The sequence below is a fragment of the Pimephales promelas genome, chromosome 10 (assembly GCF_988280905.1).
Source record: "Pimephales promelas chromosome 10, fPimPro1.hap1.1, whole genome shotgun sequence".
In the NCBI taxonomy this organism is placed as follows: domain Eukaryota; kingdom Metazoa; phylum Chordata; class Actinopteri; order Cypriniformes; family Leuciscidae; genus Pimephales; species Pimephales promelas.
This window is the reverse complement of record NC_142778.1, coordinates 2249866-2270309: the sequence shown is the minus strand read 5'-3', so window position 1 is coordinate 2270309 and position 20444 is coordinate 2249866. Positions and strand designations below refer to the sequence as shown.

The 20444-nt window shown below is 35.0% G+C and overlaps 1 protein-coding gene across 2 annotated transcripts in view; it reads left to right on the top strand.

The window, feature by feature from the left end:
* The window catches only part of kcnj5 (potassium inwardly rectifying channel subfamily J member 5), a 66894-nt gene extending 52271 nt beyond the window's left edge, over positions 1-14623 (top strand). For both annotated transcript variants that reach the window (XM_039647437.2, XM_039647435.2), the window contains exon 4: positions 11981-14623. In XM_039647437.2, the coding sequence (XP_039503371.2) occupies positions 11981-12324 (344 nt within the window). In that variant the 3' untranslated portion in view covers positions 12325-14623. The remainder of the gene's footprint in view (positions 1-11980) is intronic.
* Positions 14624-20444: the final 5821 nt, after the last annotated feature.

The window sequence follows — 20444 nt, the reverse complement described above, 5'->3', positions numbered from 1 at the left end:
TACTCCGGGTATGTTCCACTCTGCTGGAGGGGATCCTTTGGAAAGTTACTTTTTCCACTCTTCATTTTAATTAACATTGTTCCAGTTCTTAGGTCAGTAAAACTCAATAACGGTCAGGCAGTTCAATGAGGAAACTGCTTTTAAAATGTCTTTGAGAGCACAGTGTCATACCTTGCTACACTCGGACTGCAGGCAACAGTGGCCAAAATCTGATTTTTTTTGCTCAGATCTGATTGTTTTTTTTTATAACAGTGAGAAAAGCGCAAACCTTGTGCAATATGATCTTTTCGATTCTGATTTGGGCCTCTTCTTTACGTGCATGTGATACACAGTTTTCCTCTGCATATGAAAAGCACTTTATGACGTGTAATTTATACACTAATTAAGGTGTTTACAGTGCATATCATATATAAAAAAAACGAATTTCCGCGTATAAATTGCATGATAAATACAACGCGTGCTATAGAAGAGATGCGTTTCAGGAGATCGGGTTGGGTCCTAAATCAGATGTTGGTCGGATGTTTTGCAATGCGACCTCAGTCATACTGTATCAGAGTTCATGCGACTTTTACGTCACTCTCGGAAAAAAAGGTATAAAAGCTGTCACCTTTTCAAAAGGTATACTTTTGTACCCAAAGGCTGCATATTGGTTCCTTAGTGGTACATACTGTATTAACACCTAAAATGTACATATAAGTACCTAAAATGTACTTATTAGCGCCTTAAATGTACATTTTAGCACCTGAAATGCACATATTAGCACCTAAAATGTACATATTAGCACCTGAAATGTACATATTAGCACCTAAATTTTACATATTAACACCTAAAATGTACACATCAACACCTGAAATGTACATATTAGCACCTGAAATGTACATATTAACACCTAAATGTACATATTAGTACCTAAAATGTACATATTACCACCTAAAATGTACATATATGCACCTGAAATGTACATATTACCACGTGAAATGTACACATTAGCACCTGAAATTGACATATTAGCACCTAAAATGTACATATTAGTACCTGAAATGTACATATTAGCACCTAAACTTTACATATTAACACCTAAACTGTACATATTAGTACCTAAAATGTACATATTACCACCTAAAATGTACATATTACCAACTGAAATGTACATATTACTAACTGAAATGTAGATATTAGCACCTGAAATGTACATATTAGCATCTGAAATGTACATATTATTACCACCTAAAATGTACATATTACCACCTAAATGTCCATATTAACACCTAAAATGTACATATTAGTACCTAAAATGTACATATTAACACCTAAAATGTACATATTACCACCTAAAATCTACATATTAGCACCTGAAATGGACATATTAGCACCTGAAATGGACATATTAGCACCTAAATTGTACATATTAGGACCTGAAATGGACAAAAGTTTACCTTTTAAAAAAGGTATAGCCCCAATGACAGCTTTTGTACCTTTTTACTGAGAGTGTAGATTGACAATCGTCACAATTCTGTGCTGATGGGTGAGCTGTTATACTCATAATTATCGAGCCCGTTCTCATCCTTTGAAATCATATAGGTGACACATATGACATTTCGTCGAAATGCTAAGCACATGGCACCCTTTAGCATCAATATGAGACGCAGACCCTACCCCAGACCTAAACATACCCATAACAATGCGTGTTATATTGACGCTAAAGGGTGTCATGTGCGTAGCATTTCGACGAAATGTCATATGGCGTCACCTATATGACGCCAAAGGATGAGAATATGTTGAATTATCACAGTGACGGCTTTATTCAAGCAAAACTTGAGGAAAAACTGTTTGAGGAAAAATGTTTGAGGCTTGGCTTCTGCGGCACAAAACCTTATAAATAAACACGTAATTTGTGTTGTCGTTCTTTTGTTCATGCGGGTCAGTTCAGGACCACTTGAATCTGATATTCAAACAAAACAAAAATGGGATCTGAACAATAAATCAGGACTGATCATTAAGGCTTGCAGTGTGCACGTAGCCTAATGCGAGCCCAGGGTGTTGTGGCATTCAGATTGATTATTAATAATGCTATTAATGTGGAGGTACGGTACCAGTCCTGAGACAGTTTGTTCAGTTTTCAGGGCCGTCTAATTTTTCCATTACTTAAAAAAAATGTGTCATAGTCTGCTTAACGCAACCAATGTAATATGACTTAGGAACATTGTGTACTAGGTTGAGCATTACCAGTTTAATAACTGGGCTTTAGCAGCAAACATATGCCATCTGAACATATGAAAGCGGATGGATTTATCTAGAGATCTCATTCTCAGCTACTTGGTTAACCTTGCAGAACACTGTGTGCGATATTGATTCGAGAAGATTTCTTTATTCTTGGGGCTGTTTGGGGAATAAATGGCCTGTATTGTCTAATTGCAGATTCATTCCCACGCTGAAACATTTCCCATGGTTTATCAGATATATCAGGTGAATGTTTGCAATTCAAATTACCTATTGGGACTTTGTCCAAAAAGAACTTACACTGCTAATCTAAATCCGATTCATTATACATGCTTCCCCATGAAGGCGTCCAATTTTTGCAGTGAATACCAATGAGGATTCAGCAAAGAAAAGGTGAAAAGCATTCATAATGCAAAAATGTTGCATGTTTGCAGGTTTTTTTATTCCACAAACATGCAATTCTCGTTGATTGATTTATCCAAGGATCTAATGGGAAGAATTTAACCTTGCTCTGGGCCCTAGACGCCATATGACATATCAGCCGTCTCCTCAACCTTCCTGTCACTTTGCAATGTTTTCCGCTTTAGAGATATGCCTATGTGCTATGACGCTTTTGATCTCCTGAAGTCTGTGTAAATTACGCCTTCGACAGACCACCAGGTATAGATCAGAGTCCTGTTGGCCAGGATAAGCCTATACAAATAGCCTCGCTGACCAGATCGAAGTCATTGCTAATGAGGGATGATGGCTTCCTTTAGATGCGCAGTACAGAGAGCTAATGACCTGGTGAGTGTAATAAGGTCACAAATATCCAGCTGTCTGATTTGTCAAATTTAGCAATGCTTTAATTCAGCCCTGGCGTGTGTCAGAGATGATGGATAGCCGCTTTGGTCTAGTCTATTATTTTTCCAGTAGTGAGGGTCAGGAGTCCTGTAGAGAGTACCGCTTGCAATTTGCATGAACGTGACGAGACTGTAATGATGGTTAGATGTAATTTGCATCATATAATTGTTGCTACATAAGCAGTTTTCATTTCAGAAATGTGCTTGATCCTGAACGAACAAGACACTCGAACGCTATAGTGAGCTGACTAATTAGGCAGCAGTTTAAGGGATTAGTTCATTTCAGAATAAAAATTTCGTCCCTTCGTCATCCAAGATGTCCATGTCTTTCTTTCTTCAGTCGAAAAGAAATTACATGAAAACATTCCAGGATTTTTCTCCATATAATGGACTTCAATGGGAACCAAACGGTTCAAGGTCCAAAAGACAGTTTCAGTTCAAACTGTTCAAAGGGCTTTAAACGATTCCAGACGATGAATAAGGGTCTTATCAAGCGAAATGATCGCTCATTTAATAAATAAATAAGTTTTATAAGCTCAAATGGTCGCCTTGCTCTGTTCTGTGTCGCACGTTCGTGACTCTCCTGTTCGAACTTGTTCATCAAAATGAACAAAACTTTTCCTGAGTCAACTCATTCATTTCGTTGCTTGAATGAACCAAATGACACGGAAAACGATTTGTTCATTTTGATGAACGAGTTCGAACAGGAGAGTCACGAACGCGCATCACAGAACAGAGCATTGAAGAGCATTTGGTTCCCATTGAAGTCCATTATATGGAGAAAATCCTGGAATGTTTTCATCAAAAACCTTAATTTCTTTTCGACTGAAGAAAGAATGACGTGGACATCTTGGATGACATGGGGGTGAGTAAATTAACAGCAAAAGTTTTTGTTTTTAAATGTGAACTACTCCTTTAAGGTTTTTGAGGAAAACATTTTAGGATGTTTCTCCATATAACTTCAATGGGGTCCAACGGGTCAAAGGTCCAGATGAGAGTTTCAGTGCCTCTTCAAAGTCTCGACACGATCCCAATCGAGGAATAAGAGTCTTATCTAGACAAACATCACTCATTTTCTAATAAAAACACATACTTTTTAACCACAAATGGTAAACCAATGATGTCAGGGGTAACGTGACATGAGCGGAAAATGTAATCTCATCAAAATCGTCTGACATCATTGGTTTATCTTTTTGTTTATTGTTTCTAAAGGGCGTTTGACTGGGTCTTTGCACATTGGCTTTGTAAACACTAGGTCTGAACTTCCACCTTCGTCACGCGTGACCTTTCAACGTGATTACGTAATGTGTGGCGCATCACTGTGCTAGTGTAAGTTCAGTTAAATGTTTATTTTATTTAGAAAATGTCCACTGGTTTGTCTAGATAAGACTCTTATTCCTCGTCTGGGATCGTGTCGAGACTTTGAAGCTGCACTGAAACTCACATTTAGACCTTCGACCCGTTGGACCCCATTGAAGTCCATTATATGGAGAAACATCCTGGGATGTTTCTCTCAAAAACCTTCATTTCGTTTTGACTGAAGAAAGAAAGACATGAACATCTTGGATGATGTGGGGATGAGTAAATAATCAGGATTTTTTTTATTCTGGAGTGAGCTTTGATTATGCTACCTCTTAAGATGCCTTCTTTACCAAGGATTGCATAACATCGCCATGAAATGTTGATTATCAAAACAATTCTTCAGCAAAAAGCAAATGTTTAATCTGACTGTTCTTGATGTGCTTGATATGATATTTTAGCAACATCTTTAAGCCAACATATTAGTACTTGATGCCTACATGGGGAATTTAAAATTAATCATTGGTATATCTTCTGGGTTGCCTATTATGCCGTACAATTAACACTGAAAGTTTAAAAGCAGATCACAAATGTCTAACAATATGGATTTCAAATCAATCGGGTTTATTTCCTATTAGAGAAAAAATAACCTTGCTCGTCTTCTCATCAGCATAATAAATGCCTAAAACAAAGCGGCCCATTGAGTGCTCATAACCAACCAGCATCTACTAAACATGTCCGATGGCATTCAGATAGGCCTCTCTGTGTTTTAAGTAGATCCCATTAACTTTCCATTCATTTTGCTATTAATGAGTCACAAACCCACAGAAAAGACCTTGCTTTGAATTAATGTTCTATAACTAATATCGATTTTTAAAGGCTGGCTTTATGAGCTGGTGTGTTGATTAAGGGAGGAACTGCGGAGGCAGTTTAAAGGTTATTGATGTGTGCTTGAACAGTTTAAAATTTAACGCTGACTATTAGTGCGGGATTTTCGTTTAAAGCTCAGACAAACCTGTGGAGAATTCTGGCGGTGGTTTTCACAATATAATAAGCGCTATTGATTTGTTTAAAGCAGTAGTTCACTTTAAAAAAGAAACTTTGCTGATAATTTACTCACCCCCATGTCATCCAAGATGTCCACGTCTTTCTTTCTTCAGTCGAAAAGAAATTAAGGTTTTTGATGAAAACATTCCAGGATTTTCTCCATATAATGGACTTCAATGGGAACCAAACGGTTCAAGGTCCAAAAGACAGTTTCAGTGCTCAGTGTTCTGTGACGCACGTTCGTGACTCTCCTGTTTGAACTCGTTCAAATCAAAATGAACAAATCTTTTTCCGAGTCATTTGGTTCATTCAACGAACAAATCAAACAAATTGACTCCGAAAAAGATTCGTTCATTTTGATAAAGGAGTTTGAACAGGAGAGTCACGAACATGCATCACAGAACAGAACCAGGCGACCATTTGAGCTTATAAAACTTCACCTTTGTTACTTATTTATTAAATTAGCGATCGTTTCGCTTGATAAGACCCTTATTCATCGTCTGGAATCGTTTAAAGCCCTTTGAACAGATTGCAGTTTGCACTGAAACTGTCTTTTGGACCTTGAATCCTTTTGGACCCCATTGAAGTCCATTATATGGAGAAAAATCCTGGAATGTTTTCATCAAAAACCTTAATTTCTTTTCGACTGAAGAAAGAATGACATGGACATCTTGGATGACATGGGGGTGAGTAAATTATCAGCAAAAGTTTTTTTTTTTGATAGTCACTTTAGACGTTCAACTTTTCAACTACATGTCAACTAACTCTCATTAGAGTATTATATTATAGTAGACTGGTAGGTTATGGTTAGGTGTTAGGGTTCGGGTTAGGAGAATAAGTTGACTTGTAGTTGCCAAATTACTTATAGTCAATTAAATGTCTGTTGGGGGACCAACAAAATAAAGTGTAAACAGATATTAAGCTGACAATCTACTAATACTCTAATGACAGTTAGTTGACATGTAGTTGAAAAGTTACTTTTAATGTCTAAAGTGGACTATTGAAATAAACTGTTACCGTCTTCTTCTTTTTTTTTTTAAAGTGAACTACTCCTTTAACCACCCAGGTGAGTTATATTTTGTGTACTAATCCATGCACACAGATTTATAATATCATCATAACGTAGTACGATGATGACAATGGCAAAGACAACAGCAGCTCCTATATTGGTACTTCTTATCAGAGGAGAAATGATAGTACTCATATGTGTCAGTAGCTTTCAGTGTCACCGTTGTTCTCCACAAATAGGCATAGGAACTCCTGGCCTTGAGGTGCTGTGCCTTTATTTATAGATCTGAAAAGCATCTTCGTGCATGAAACCGGCCTTTGCTAGGCTACTGTGATCAACACACCCTCTCCATGTCTTTCACTCAAACACGCACAGAGAGAGAAAGAGAGTAAACAACAATGCTAAATGAGTTGCACACACTCCCACACACGCGAGCCGCTCTGTGAAGTAAAAGCAGGGGGAGTCAGGGACTCTCAGAGCGTTACGTTCATTTACGTTTCAATCAATTCAACATTGTAGATCAGTGGTTTTCAATTGGTTTTGCTTCAGGAGTCAGATTTTACATCAAGGGGTGACCCAAAACAGCACTAAGTTTGGTAAAAATGTACTTGTAGATCTTGATGAATCTTTTAAAAGTACCTTTTCTGATTTTTTTTTTTTTTTTACCAAAACATGATTATATTAATTCTGCACTGTAAAAAATATTTTCAAGATTTGTTATCACAACATATTTTCTTTTGTCAAATCAACTTTATAATAATTTATTTAGTTGAGATAACGTATTATTTTGAGTTTCTGATGGTTAAATTAATCTTCTTCATTGTATTAACTCACTTTTTCCAGTTCAATCAACTTAAAATTTTAAGGCAACCCAGGTTACTTACTTTAAGTTAAACCAACAATATTTTTTTACAGTGTAGTTATCACAACATTTTTTTCTTTTGTCAAATCAACTTAAATAATTTCTTTAGTTCAGATAACATATAATTTTGAGTTTCTGATGGTTAAATTAATCTCCTTCATTGTATTAACTCACTTTTTCCAGTTCAATCAACTTAAAATTTTAAGGCAACCCAGGTTACTTACTTTTTTAAGTTAAACCATCAATATTTTTTTACAGTGTAGTAATCACAACATTTTTTCTTTTGTCAAATCAACTTTATAATAATTTATTTAGTTGAGATAACGTATTATTTTGAGTTTCTGATGGTTAAATTAATCTTCTTCATTGTATTAACTCACTTTTTCCAGTTCAATCAACTTAAAATTTTAAGGCAACCCAGGTTACTTACTTTTTTAAGTTAAACAAACAATATTTTTTTACAGTGTAGTAATCACAACATTTTTTCTTTTGTCAAATCAACTTAAATAATTTCTTTAGTTCAGATAACATATAATTTTGAGTTTCTGATGGTTAAATTACTCTACTTCATTGTATTAACTCACTTTTTCCAGTTCAATCAACTTAAAATTTTAAGGCAACCAGGTTACTTACTTTTTAAAGTTAAACCATCAATATTTTTTTACAGTGTGACTTTTTCCCTTCAGTGACGGGTCTGCAACCCATTTGGGGGTTTTGACGCACCAGTTGACGTGGATTGTGACAATATGCTGTCGTGGTTTAATTCTCTATAATCTTTAATTACAGTTGTATCTATATTATATGACATCACACCTATAATCATGAGGTTTTAGTCTAGTATTATTCTTAATGTTTTGCAAAAACATAAATGCAGTGATTAACAACTTGGACTTTTTCCGTAATTACAGGTCTACACTAAAAGTCACAATAAGGCAAAACATAAATTGCTGAGGTGACGCAAGACACACATTTAGGGAATTTCCTTTTGTCCTCTTGTGTTTTAGAGAGTGTGTATGATAATGATCATCTTGAGGTCTTGTTTTTTTGTGTTTTGCATCTTTATGAATAATGGACGTGATGGATGGAAGTAGGAAGCACACAGCACATCAACTCAGGTTTACATGACAACTTAGTGATATGGGCCAACAATTCTGTTTCAAGCTATTTTCAAATCAGCGTAACTGAAGATATACACACTGCACCAAATAGTAAATGAAATATGCCGTTTGATCATTGTAATTGCTTTGGCTTCCAGCTCATCACACCCAAAACCGTTCAGGAAAGGAAATGTAAAACAATCCGCTTTACAAACTTCACTTCACTTCCCTTGGGCACAAACCCAGAATTAGTGACGAGTCTGAGAACCGCAACGCTCCTGTGCAAAACTACTCTCTCATTTACTATACGCATATTGCATTGTGTTTTATTTGCTTATTATAAATGAATTAATACATTTGCAAAAAAAAATGAATATGCTTTATCTAATCAAAAAAATGTGGCAACAGATACAAGCAATATTATTAATTAAATGTAACAAATTAGAATTGAGTAATAATTAATTAAATTAATTCATTATTTAAAATGAGTAAAACTTACAACAACAACCAAAAAAAAAAAAAAACATAAATTGAAGTCACCATTATGGTGATCAGCGTTTGTTTTCTCCTTCAGTGATTCTGCTTGTTAACGTCAGGTGTCTTCAATGTTGGCAATATAAATTAACGAGTTCTTGATTAATCTTTGACATCTGTCTGTTAGTGAGATATTTTTGTTTAATTTTTTTTTTTTCATTTTAAATGGTTAACTTTTAAGGAATAATTTGATTAATCATTACTCAATTCTAATTTGTTCAATTTAATTAATAATATTGCTTGTAATCTGTTGCCACAATTCTACTGATTAGATAAAGCATGTTTTATTTTGCTGCATTTTATTTGCATATTCATAAACCATGCAGCAAATTTTCAATTATATCTCAGGATGCATGTTTTAAAAACAAAGCAATAAAAATAAAGTTAACATATAACAAACATCCTGCAATATAATCGAGATGTTTTCCTGTTGCCCAGAAGACAACATAAAGCTTGTAAAAAGTGGCACATCTTACCCCCATGCGAATACGTTGATGGAATTCGATATCCACAGAATATCATTTTATCGCAGAGAGAAGAGAACGCTCAAAAAATGATATGTTGGCTTTAATTAACTTAACTGGATTATGTTTAACAAACATAATTTGTTCATGTAACTTCAACGTAATGGAATTAATTTAAGCGATGAACACTGAAGCAGTGTTAAAGTTAATGAGATAATTAAGTGAATAATTGAGGGATGATTGATCTTTATTGAAGACACCTGTTGGTAACAAGCAGAATCACTGAAGGGGAAAACTGGAATTTGTTAGTCACCATTATGGTGATCAGTGTGTGTTTTAGACACTCACATCATTAACTTTTGTTGGGCTACTGTACAAGAGTTATAACAGCCAGATGAACAAATAGAAAAGCTAATCTGATGGTGCTGGTTATGTTTAACATAATTGTTATTTCACACTCATTTGACCTGAATTCACTGAACTCATATAAAACCCAATTTCTGAGTGATGTTTATTTTCTGGATTATAGCAGCACTGTCACTGTAGCACATACCATTTTTTGCCTTTTCAGTGAAATCCAAATTTGAGGTGTCTTCAATAATTCTCAATTATCACTCATTTATTCACTTAATTATCTCATCAATTTTGACACTGCTTCAGTGTTCATTTAACACTCAGCTCAGAGCTGAATTTGGTCGCTTAAAATGACTTATTCCATGATGTTGAAGTATGAACAAATTATGTTTATTTAACATAACCCAGTTATGTGGAACCTGTTGTCATAAAAAAAAATGATAATAATTTATGGAACCTGGAAACATAAAAAAAGTTAATTAAAGCCAACATAGTATTTTTTTGAAATGTGAACATTGTGTCATTGAAATACAAATTATTGAAAGACAGAAAGCAAAATCAATGTTGCGATGTGATCAGTGTTGGGTGTAACTAAATTACTTTTCCCTTGAAAATGTAAAGTAAGGGATTACTCTTAATTTATCTGTGATTTAATTATGATGTAATTGAGGTAAATACCGTGTATAGATCAATCCGATCTCACAGCGATTCGTTCGCATTTTATGAGGTGTCTAAATATTACGACCGCACTCGTACAAATTCGAATGAATTATTGTAAAATATGTATGAAAAAACTGTGAAATGTCAAGAGATCAGACATAAAACAATAGTGGGTTTAACATCAAAATGTATTGTCTGATGCTAAAAAGTAGGGCTGGGTATTGAGACAAATTTCACAATTCGATTCGATTTCGATTCACAAGCTTGCAATTCGATTTCGATTACGATTCGATTCAATATCGATTATTTTGGATATCAGTTACAATAAATGGCCCTTTTTCTCAAGGGAATCAATTCTCTTAAATGCTGTAAACTATAAGAGTCTAGTTGTAGCCTATAGACTTCATTAGCCTAATATGAAGGTAATAATGAACTGTTTTGTAGCTTTACAAACACTTAAATTACACTTTTATTTATTTTTATAATAAGAAGATTATATGAAATATAAACATTTAAATGGTGGCTGTCATAAAAACTTGCCAGATTTATTCAAATATACATTAAATATTGAAGAACATTTAAGATTATAATGCATATGTAATATGGTGTATATATTTAGCAAAATGCTCCTCTCTGGAGTTATTTTTTTCAAGCTGACTAACGAGTTGATGTGGGTTTTCTGAGGTAAATATGACGATACATGACATTGATTACAAGCTGTTTAACTGACGTCTTTCCACGGTTGAAACGCTAATTGAGCGAATCAATGTGACGTGATACGGATTTCGATAAGTTGTACTCTATCTTTAACACACTTTCAGATGCACATTCATGTTTATTTGGCGCTGTAACTGGTATTATTAAGCCGGAAGAGAGATCAGCGCTGCTGCTTCTCCAGAGCGATCTCACGCCACAGCGCCAAAACGCTATTTATGTTTTTGAATTTCATAAGAAAATGGACGTAATTTGAAAATTGAGACTTTGTTTCATATCAACAGTAACAAAGGACAAATATTATTGCGATTTTTTTCGATGCACGCAGCCGCGTTACAATGTCCCATTCATTCAAACGAAACAGGATGACTAATCGATTCTTGAGATTTAAGTATCGATATCGGTTCGTAAAAATGAGAATCGATTAATATCAAAAAATCGATATTTATTACCCAGCCCTACTAAAAAGTATGTAACCTTCTCCACCTTGGTCAGTTTAAGGATAATTCATGCAATCTTATAGTATTTATTTGAAAGAATTAAAACAGATTCATGTCTATCCTTGTATTATTGATAATAGTAATTAGTAATTAAAAGTAATTAATACAGTAATCTAATTACACTGTTGAAGAGGTAATTAGTAACTAGTAATTACTCGGCTCTAAAATGAATGGCAGCGTAATGTGAAATGCAGCTCACGAACTGATACGGCCCATATCTCACCGCAAAAAAACGTGTAACTGCAATATCATCTGACCGGCACAGCTACTGTAAACATGGAGAGCCTGTCTCATAAATAATTTCTTTCTCTCCCTCTCTGCCTTTTTTTTCTTTTCTCTCTCTGTGTGTATCGCCCATATCCCCCTCCATGTGTCCAGGCATGACGTGTCAGGCGCGCAGCTCCTACCTGGACTCGGAAGTGCTGTGGGGCTACCGCTTCACCCCGGTGCTGTCCCTGGAAAAGGGCTTCTACGAAGTGGACTACAACAACTTTCACGACATATACGAGACCAACACCCCCACCTGTAGCGCTAAAGAACTGTCCGCTCGATTAAAAGAGAGCCCGCTCCTCCCTCACCTGCCTCTCCTCAGCCCCGACCTCAGGCAACACACGGCAGACCCCTTCTCCACCCAAACCTCACGGGACGACACGGAGACGGACGGCGAGAAGCCGGCGGACACAAACAATGGCTCCGCCAAGCGTTTAGAGGAGAACCCTTGAGGGAAACCGGTAGTTCTTTCCCCTCGCATGGAGAGACGTCCTTGCGAAATCCATGCAATACGACCCTCTAGAGAGCCGAGCTGATGTGTAGATCAAGGTTAGACGCACAAACAGATATATTTATACGCCAACAACGTTACTGACGCCTACACATACTGTATTTTAGCTTTATAAACTTTGTCGTGCAGATTTTCATGGTATCGATCAACGCCCTGTACCTCAAGGACGAAATAGTAGCCATATATCGTACACATCAGTCCCACCGCTAATGGACGAACCTCTTAATCCAAACCATAACAGAAAAGCAGCTTTTATAGATGCCGACGCAAAGACTCGTACGAGAAACATCAAGCCAAACGCAGAGCTTGTGTATTTAACCACGGCGGTGTTGGTTTCTTTAATTGTATGTTTTATCTGCATTATAATGATCAATTTCCCCAAAAGGCCCGTTCACACCAAGACAAATAACTATAATGATGAGGTAACACTTTACTTGAAGGGGTGTGCATAAGACTAGCATGACACCTTCATAACCCATCCCGATCTCACGGGAATTCGTACGAATTTTACGAGGTGGCTAATTCGTAACAATTCGTACGACCTCACTCGTACGAATTAGTGCGATTTTGCTAAATCGTACATATTTTACGAATTAGCCAATTCGTATGAATTCGTACGAATGACCTACCCCTGACCCCGCCCCTAAACATAGACAAATCGTACAAATTCGTACGAGTGAGGTCGTATGAATTAGTACGAATTAGCCACTTTTGAATCACTCGTACGAATTGGTCGTGAGATAGGGTAGTCATAACCATGACCTATGTTATTAAAATGAAGGAAGTTCTATGTGTCTTTCGCTCAATTATGACATTTTTAATGCAAATATGACATTGTTTGAGATGTCTTTGTTATGACACCTTGACATAAACCAATACATCATAACCTGGGCTGTCAATTAAATGCGTTATTTAAAGGGGACATATCATGCAAAATCCACTTTTTTAGCCCTTAAATGCATTTTGTTGTATATTTGGAGTGTTTATAAGTACAGAAAAGATGAAATTATTCTCTGCAGGTGCTTCGTTTATATCTTTATATTCTGTTTTGGTCATATTTTTCAACCTGTTCAAATTTTTCGGTTTTCTATGACGTTTTTTGAACTACAACGTCACCGTATTTGCAGCTGAACTGCCAAATAAGGACATCGACTACCGGCCCAACACTTCGAGCAATCCGCCATTATTATTTCTCGCTCCGATTTTGTAGTCCGAGCTCAATGATGCAGAAGTTACGAGAGGGCAAGTCAAAATTCATGACACACTTATAATGCCTCATGACAGCCAATGTCAAAGCCAACCACATGACCGTTTAACTCAATTTAATGTCATGTTGTCATGACAAAGACATCTCAAACAATGTCATATTTGTATTCAAAATGTCATTATTGAGCGAAAGACACTTAATGACAGTTATCATAAACATGCATATACCCTATTTCATATTCATGACATATGTCATGTCGTGGTTATGAAGGTGTCTTATGCACACATCTTCAAGTAAAGTGTCACCAATGATAACTATATTAGCATCCACACATGTTATGTCAAACTCTGACAATGACTTTATCATTCATTAGCTGGAAAAAAAAAATCCTTCCGAGAGGATAATATTCATTACAGTTTTATAATAGTTATCGTCTTTGGTGTGAGCGGGCCTTGACTCTTATTGAAGTGCATTAATGCATGTGTTTCAGCTTGAATTTGAGACCGTTTGAAGGCTGGGAAATGTTTTCTGGTGCACCAGACAAAAGCACAAACCTGCAGTACAGTAAAATATCGGCGACGAATGGAAATATTGCACATCAGTGTCTCTGTGAAGGATCGGTGGAGCTGCTGAGTTCAGTCTTGCCCTGTCCGCACTCCTGGACTCGTGTTTTGTCTCTATCACATTTGATTTGCGTGCAAGTTTGAGGCCGCGCGCGTGAGACTGTCAGTCCTATTTCCAAGCGGTCCGAAGAACTGCTTTAAAGCATGAACCCTAACGCCAGTTCTATACACTTTCTGAACAGGGTATTTTCTATAAGGCATGCAGACTTCAAAAACACAAATGCTTTCTACAAACATTGTACAACTAAATTATGGATGAAGGTGAGAGGAAAGCTCCACTTCCAGCAGAGACTTCACAGAAGACCCCTTCACCCCTGCTGAGAGGTGATCTGCAGTTTAGAGTCATTTTCACTGAATAATATTATATGCAGGCAATTTACATAAATAAAATGAATAAAGAAACTTATAATTGAAAACTGGTTTTGTTGTTTGTACATGTGGAATAACCTAAAACAAGATGTGTGTGGTTCAGTTACACTCTAAACAATGCTGGGTTGTTTCAACTCAAATTTGGGTCAAATATGGACAAACCCAAATGTTGGGTTAAAAATGTAATTTAAAGTTTTAACCCAACTTCAACTTTCACTTTCAACTGTAAATTTTTTTATTTTTACATTTTTTAACCCAACATTTGGGTTTGTTCATATTTGACCCAAATTTGGGTTAAAACAATTCAAACCATTGTTTAGAGTGTAGAGCAGTTGATAAATGATGATGATGATGATTTATATCACTGTTTTTAAATATTATTGACACTCTAAAAATGCTGGGTTGATTTAACCCAAATTTGGGTCAAATATGGACAAACCCAACCATTGGGTCAAAAATGTATTCAAAAATGTAACCCAACATTTGGGTTTGTCCATATTTGACCCAAATTTGGGTTAAAACAATTCAAAACATTGTTTATAGTGTAGAGCAGTTGATAAATGATGATTATGATGATGATTTATATCACTGTTTTTAAATATTATTGACACTCTAAAAATGCTGGGTTATTTTAACCCAACTTTGGGTCAAATATGGATAAACCCCACCATTGGGTTAAAAATGTATTAAAAAATGTTTTGACCCAAAGATGGGTTAAAACAACCCAGCCATAGAAATCTAAATATATATATTTTTTTATATTATAATTTTTTATATAATTTTTTTTTCGTAAAATCGAACAGGACACATTTAGGTTTTTTTGTGCTGTTTGTTTATGGAGCTATATTTGATTTTATATAATTTCCCGCATTTTGTTTCAAGTTGAATTCAAGTTTATCGGAATATATTTTCTTCAAGGTTTCAAATGTCAGGGCATGTGTGTGCTAATCACTTTTTATTTCATTTATTTATTCTTTTATTTATTAACTATTACATTCTTATTACTAACTGTTGGGTTGTTTTAGCCCAAATTTGGGTCAAAGATGGACAAACCCAAATGTTGGGTTAAAATGTAATTTAAACATTTAACCCAATGGCTTTGTCCATATTTAAAACAACCCAGCATTTTTTAGAGTGTATTCAGGACAAACAGACTACACTTTTTTTTTCTTTCTTTTTTTTTTTTTTTTTTTACAGTTTTTCTGCTTGGCTCTGAGAAGTTTTGTTCCCTTAATTATTTTTAACAATATGCTTTGTTCCGGCCATATGTTATGGTGCTCCTTCTGCCCACGTGCATATGCATTATTCAAAGATGAGAGAAAATTAGTTATCTGCAGAAATTGGGTCACATAAAAGTTACTTACATTTCTCTAAATGTATGAGGAAAATGCCCTAGTGTGTGTGTGTGTGTGTGTGTGTGTGTGTGTGTGTGTGATACGACTGACTGCGTTTTGGGAACACATATCAATTCATAATACCTCTGAGTTTAACCGATGCTTATGTTCCTCATCATCCGTCTTCAAAAAAATAGTTTAATAAGAACAATATGCAACGGTTCAAACGCCAGACTGCTTACAGTTTTGTCACGCTGCATCTAAAATAGGATGGTATTTCATCTCTTTGCACAATACAAGCAATATTGCCTGTGAAACTTAAATAAGCAGCGTAATCCCTCAGTAAAATGTATTTTTGCGTTACAATGATTTTACCAGAAAGCCTAAAATCCTCCAGACTATGATATTTCTTTAATACATGTGCACAAAAGTTGTGTTTATAAAAAATATGATTAAAGACACCATGTCTAATACACATAGGGCTGTCCTGAGCCGGTCAGAGGATGGTATCGGGATGTTCATGTTTTAACAGATCGGTATCAGATATCCCTGATTCTTTATTATCCGTCAGCTGTCACCAGTGTTCATTTTAACAGCAAATTTTTGAAAAATGTGCTCATCATCTTCCCAAAACAGTCTCTCCTTTACATTTTTATCAATAGTGTCAAAAATGTCAATCAAAACTATTATCGTCTTGTTTTATTACACTCTAAAAAATGCTGGGTTGTTTTAACCCAATTTTGGGTAAAATACGGACAAACCCAAACGTTGGGTTAAAAATGTAATTAAAAAAATTAACCCAACGGCTGGGTTTGTCCATATTTTACCCAAAATTGGGTTAAAACAACCCAGCATTTTTTAGAGTGTATTAGCATGCTGGTTACAGCTAGACTTCTAAACAAATGCAAAGAAATAATTTTTTAATCAATCGTTCACTCTAAACAATGCTGGGTTATTTCAACCCAAATGTTGGGTTAAAAATTTTATTAAATAATGTACCGTTTAAAGTGAGAGTTGAAGTTGGGTTAAAATTTGAAATTACATTTTTAACCCAACATTTTACCCAAATTTGGGTTAAAACAACCCAGCGTTGTTTAGAGTGTCTTTTATTGTGTGTGGAATGCTTGTTATCTTTCTTTAAAATAAATACACTCTCAAAATTGGATGGGTTGTTTTAACCCAACTTTGGGTCATGGACAAACCCAGCCATTGGGTTACATTTTTTAGTTACATTTTTAACCCAACGTTTGGGTTTGTCCATGTTTGTGTGTGTGGAGTGCTTGTTATCTTTCTTTAAACTAAATAGCATGATTTGACACTTTGTTATATGATGCATTAGATTTGCTTTTGGAGACGTACAGGCCTCTGGAAGTGATGTTCACCCAACAAATAGTCCAGCTAGACTGAGAACAGGGCCACCATACATACGTCCGCTGGTTTTCAGAGGTATATATTTATATGAAAACATGCTGTCCAATGGTGTCAGGATGTACGTACTGTATTTATACAACAATATGGATTTGTATGCATGGATACGTCACAGTTCATCAGAACATGCTGGTCTTCCTTTCTCTTCTCGTTGTTTCAAAACAAATATCGATGACGGCGTCTAGGGCTGTTCCCGATTCCCAGTTCATTGCCATATTTGGCCATGAGAAACGGATGACGAATACTCCTGGATAACAGAACTCAACTGATTATAAAATTAGCAATTTAACAATTGGAACATTCCGTCCAATAGAAATGATATTTTCCTTGTAAATTCCTCTTTTCTAAGAGGATTCGAATGAAAAGAAAGAGCGCAGACTGTTGTGTTGTCAAGAAGTCATGCACTATTAAGAAATGCAATGAACAGACTTGTTAGTGCTGTTTGTTTGTGCAAATTTAAGTTGGCAAGGGAGGGAAATGCACCGCCGTGAGCCAGCGACTCTGCATCGGATTGAGAGAGAAAATATTTGGGATCATCACAACCTGCAGTTAACATGCGTTCACAATGATCGGATCACAGTCAAACGACACTTGACCTCAGTAAAAGTCAGATTTGGTATAACTGATGGTCATGGATTCTGAATTAGATGCTAATGGGTTTTTCTTAATCATGCAGAGATGTGCAAGTAATGGGCCGGTATCTGATTTAATTCTGACATGAAAGAGTGGCCTACACTCTAAAATATTCTGGGTTGTTTAAGCGTTTTTCCACCTTAGAAACATTGCTAAGCTACGTAACATGCTATCTGTTTCTGATGCAGAAAAGTTAGTTCAAGCATTAATGACCTCGAGACTAGATTACTGTAATGCTTTATTAGCTGGTTGTCCTGCATCCTCAATAAACAAGCTACAGTTAGTACAAAATGCAGCTGCGATGAGACGACTAAACGCCTGTGAAGAGACGACTCGACGTCGGCGAGATGTTATGGCCTAAATTATTACATGATTAACTAAATGTATTTTTCCATGTACATTTCTGAAATTTACTTGTAAAGCTGCTTTGAAACAATATGTATTGTGAAAAGCGCTGTACAAATAAATTTGAACTGAATTTAATTGAATTGTTTTAACCCAATTTTGGGTCAAATATGCACTGTGAAAAAATATTGTTGGTTTAACTTAAAAAAATAAGTAACCTGGTTGCCTTCAAATTTTAAGTTCATTGAAATTTTATTGAAAATTGGAAAATTCAGTTAATACAATGAAGGTGATTTACTCAAAATATTATGATATCTGAACTACATAAATTATCTAAGTTGATTTGACAAAAGAAAAAATGTTGTGATTACAAATCATGAAAATATATATATATATATATATATATATATATATATATATATATATATATTTTTTTACAGTGGGACAAACTCAAACATTGGGTTAAAAATGTAATTTAAAAATGTAACCCAATGGCTGGGTTTGTCGATATTTGACCCAAAATTGGGTTAAAACAACCCAGAATTTTTTAGAGTGTATTACCATAATTACACATCTCTTCTGCAATTACATGCATGCATTTACTAAACATTTTTATCCAACATAATTTACAGTCCTTTTTATCAGCATTGGTGTTCCCTGAGAATTGAACCCGATTGGTTTCTCTATCAGAGATTTGCAGGATCAGTCCATATGCATCATATCATCATGTGTTAGACTTATACAACAGTCCTAGATCAAATCCCTCGGTCAAGTCTAACCCTCCCACGTTGGAAAGTTTCTTCTGCAGTCCTCCAGACATTTCTGATGCTGAGATCTGTTTGAGAGTCTTAAAACAACCATTGTTTTCCAAGAGCTCAGAAAACTGCTCAGTCACTCAAGACATTTCAGCCAGTTATTATAGACAAACATCAAAACTGATCATGCACTATTTGCTCAAGTGTCAAAAATGAAAATTCAATTTAAAAGATGTGCATTCATTTTAAATGGCATTTGTTGTCGAGAGTAAACATTCATTTAATCTGTTTCACTCTATAGAAATGCAAGGTTTATTCATGTAGTGAGAATCTACACACACACACACACACACACACATATATATATATATATATGTATATTAGGGCTGAGAAACGATTAATCGCGATTAATCGCATCCAAAATAAAAGTTTGTGTTTACATAATATATGTGTGTGTAAGTGTGTATAAATATTTTGTATATATAAATACACACACATGCATGTATGTAAGAAAAATGTGTTATTAATATATCAAATATTTATATTAATGTGTAATATTAATTTTGTATAAATTAGGGCTGTCAAACGATTAATCGCGATTAATCGCATCTAAAATAAAAGTTTGTGTTTACATAATATATGTGGGAGCACTGTGTATAATTATTTTATTATTTTAATTATTTAATTATTATTTTTATTTAATTAAATTTTATTAAATTACATTTTATTTAATTATAATTATTTAATTATTTTAAGAAATAGTTTCATTTATATATAATTTATATGATATGTAAATATAAATATTTTATATATAAATATTTTTTTTTCTTAAATATGCATGCATGTGTGTGTATTTATATATATGCAAAATAATTATACACAGTGCACCCACATATATTATGTAAACACAAACTTTTATTTTGGATGCGATTAGTCACAAATAATCGTTTGACAGCCCCAGTTTCACTCTTTATAGAAATGCAAGGTTTATTCATGTAGTGAGATTCTACACACACACACACACACACACATATATATATATATATAGAGAGAGAGGGGAAATAATGTTCAATATAGTTACACTCACAAAAGGTGTAGAACAAATGTTATAAATATGTTACTTCATTTCACTTGATGCTTACATGGCATTCATTTCACTCCATTTCACTAACTCGCTTTACATTTTTATTAGACATATTGTCAGTGAATCTCCAACACATCATTATGATGCAGTGAGGATGTGTTTGTTCGGGATGAGCATTTAGAAGTTTATCTACGGAGTGAAAGTAATCTGACACCCACTGCAGTTTCCTGCTGGAACATGATTTCTCAGTCTTATCACGAACAGCACGCGTTCGTAAGGCCGC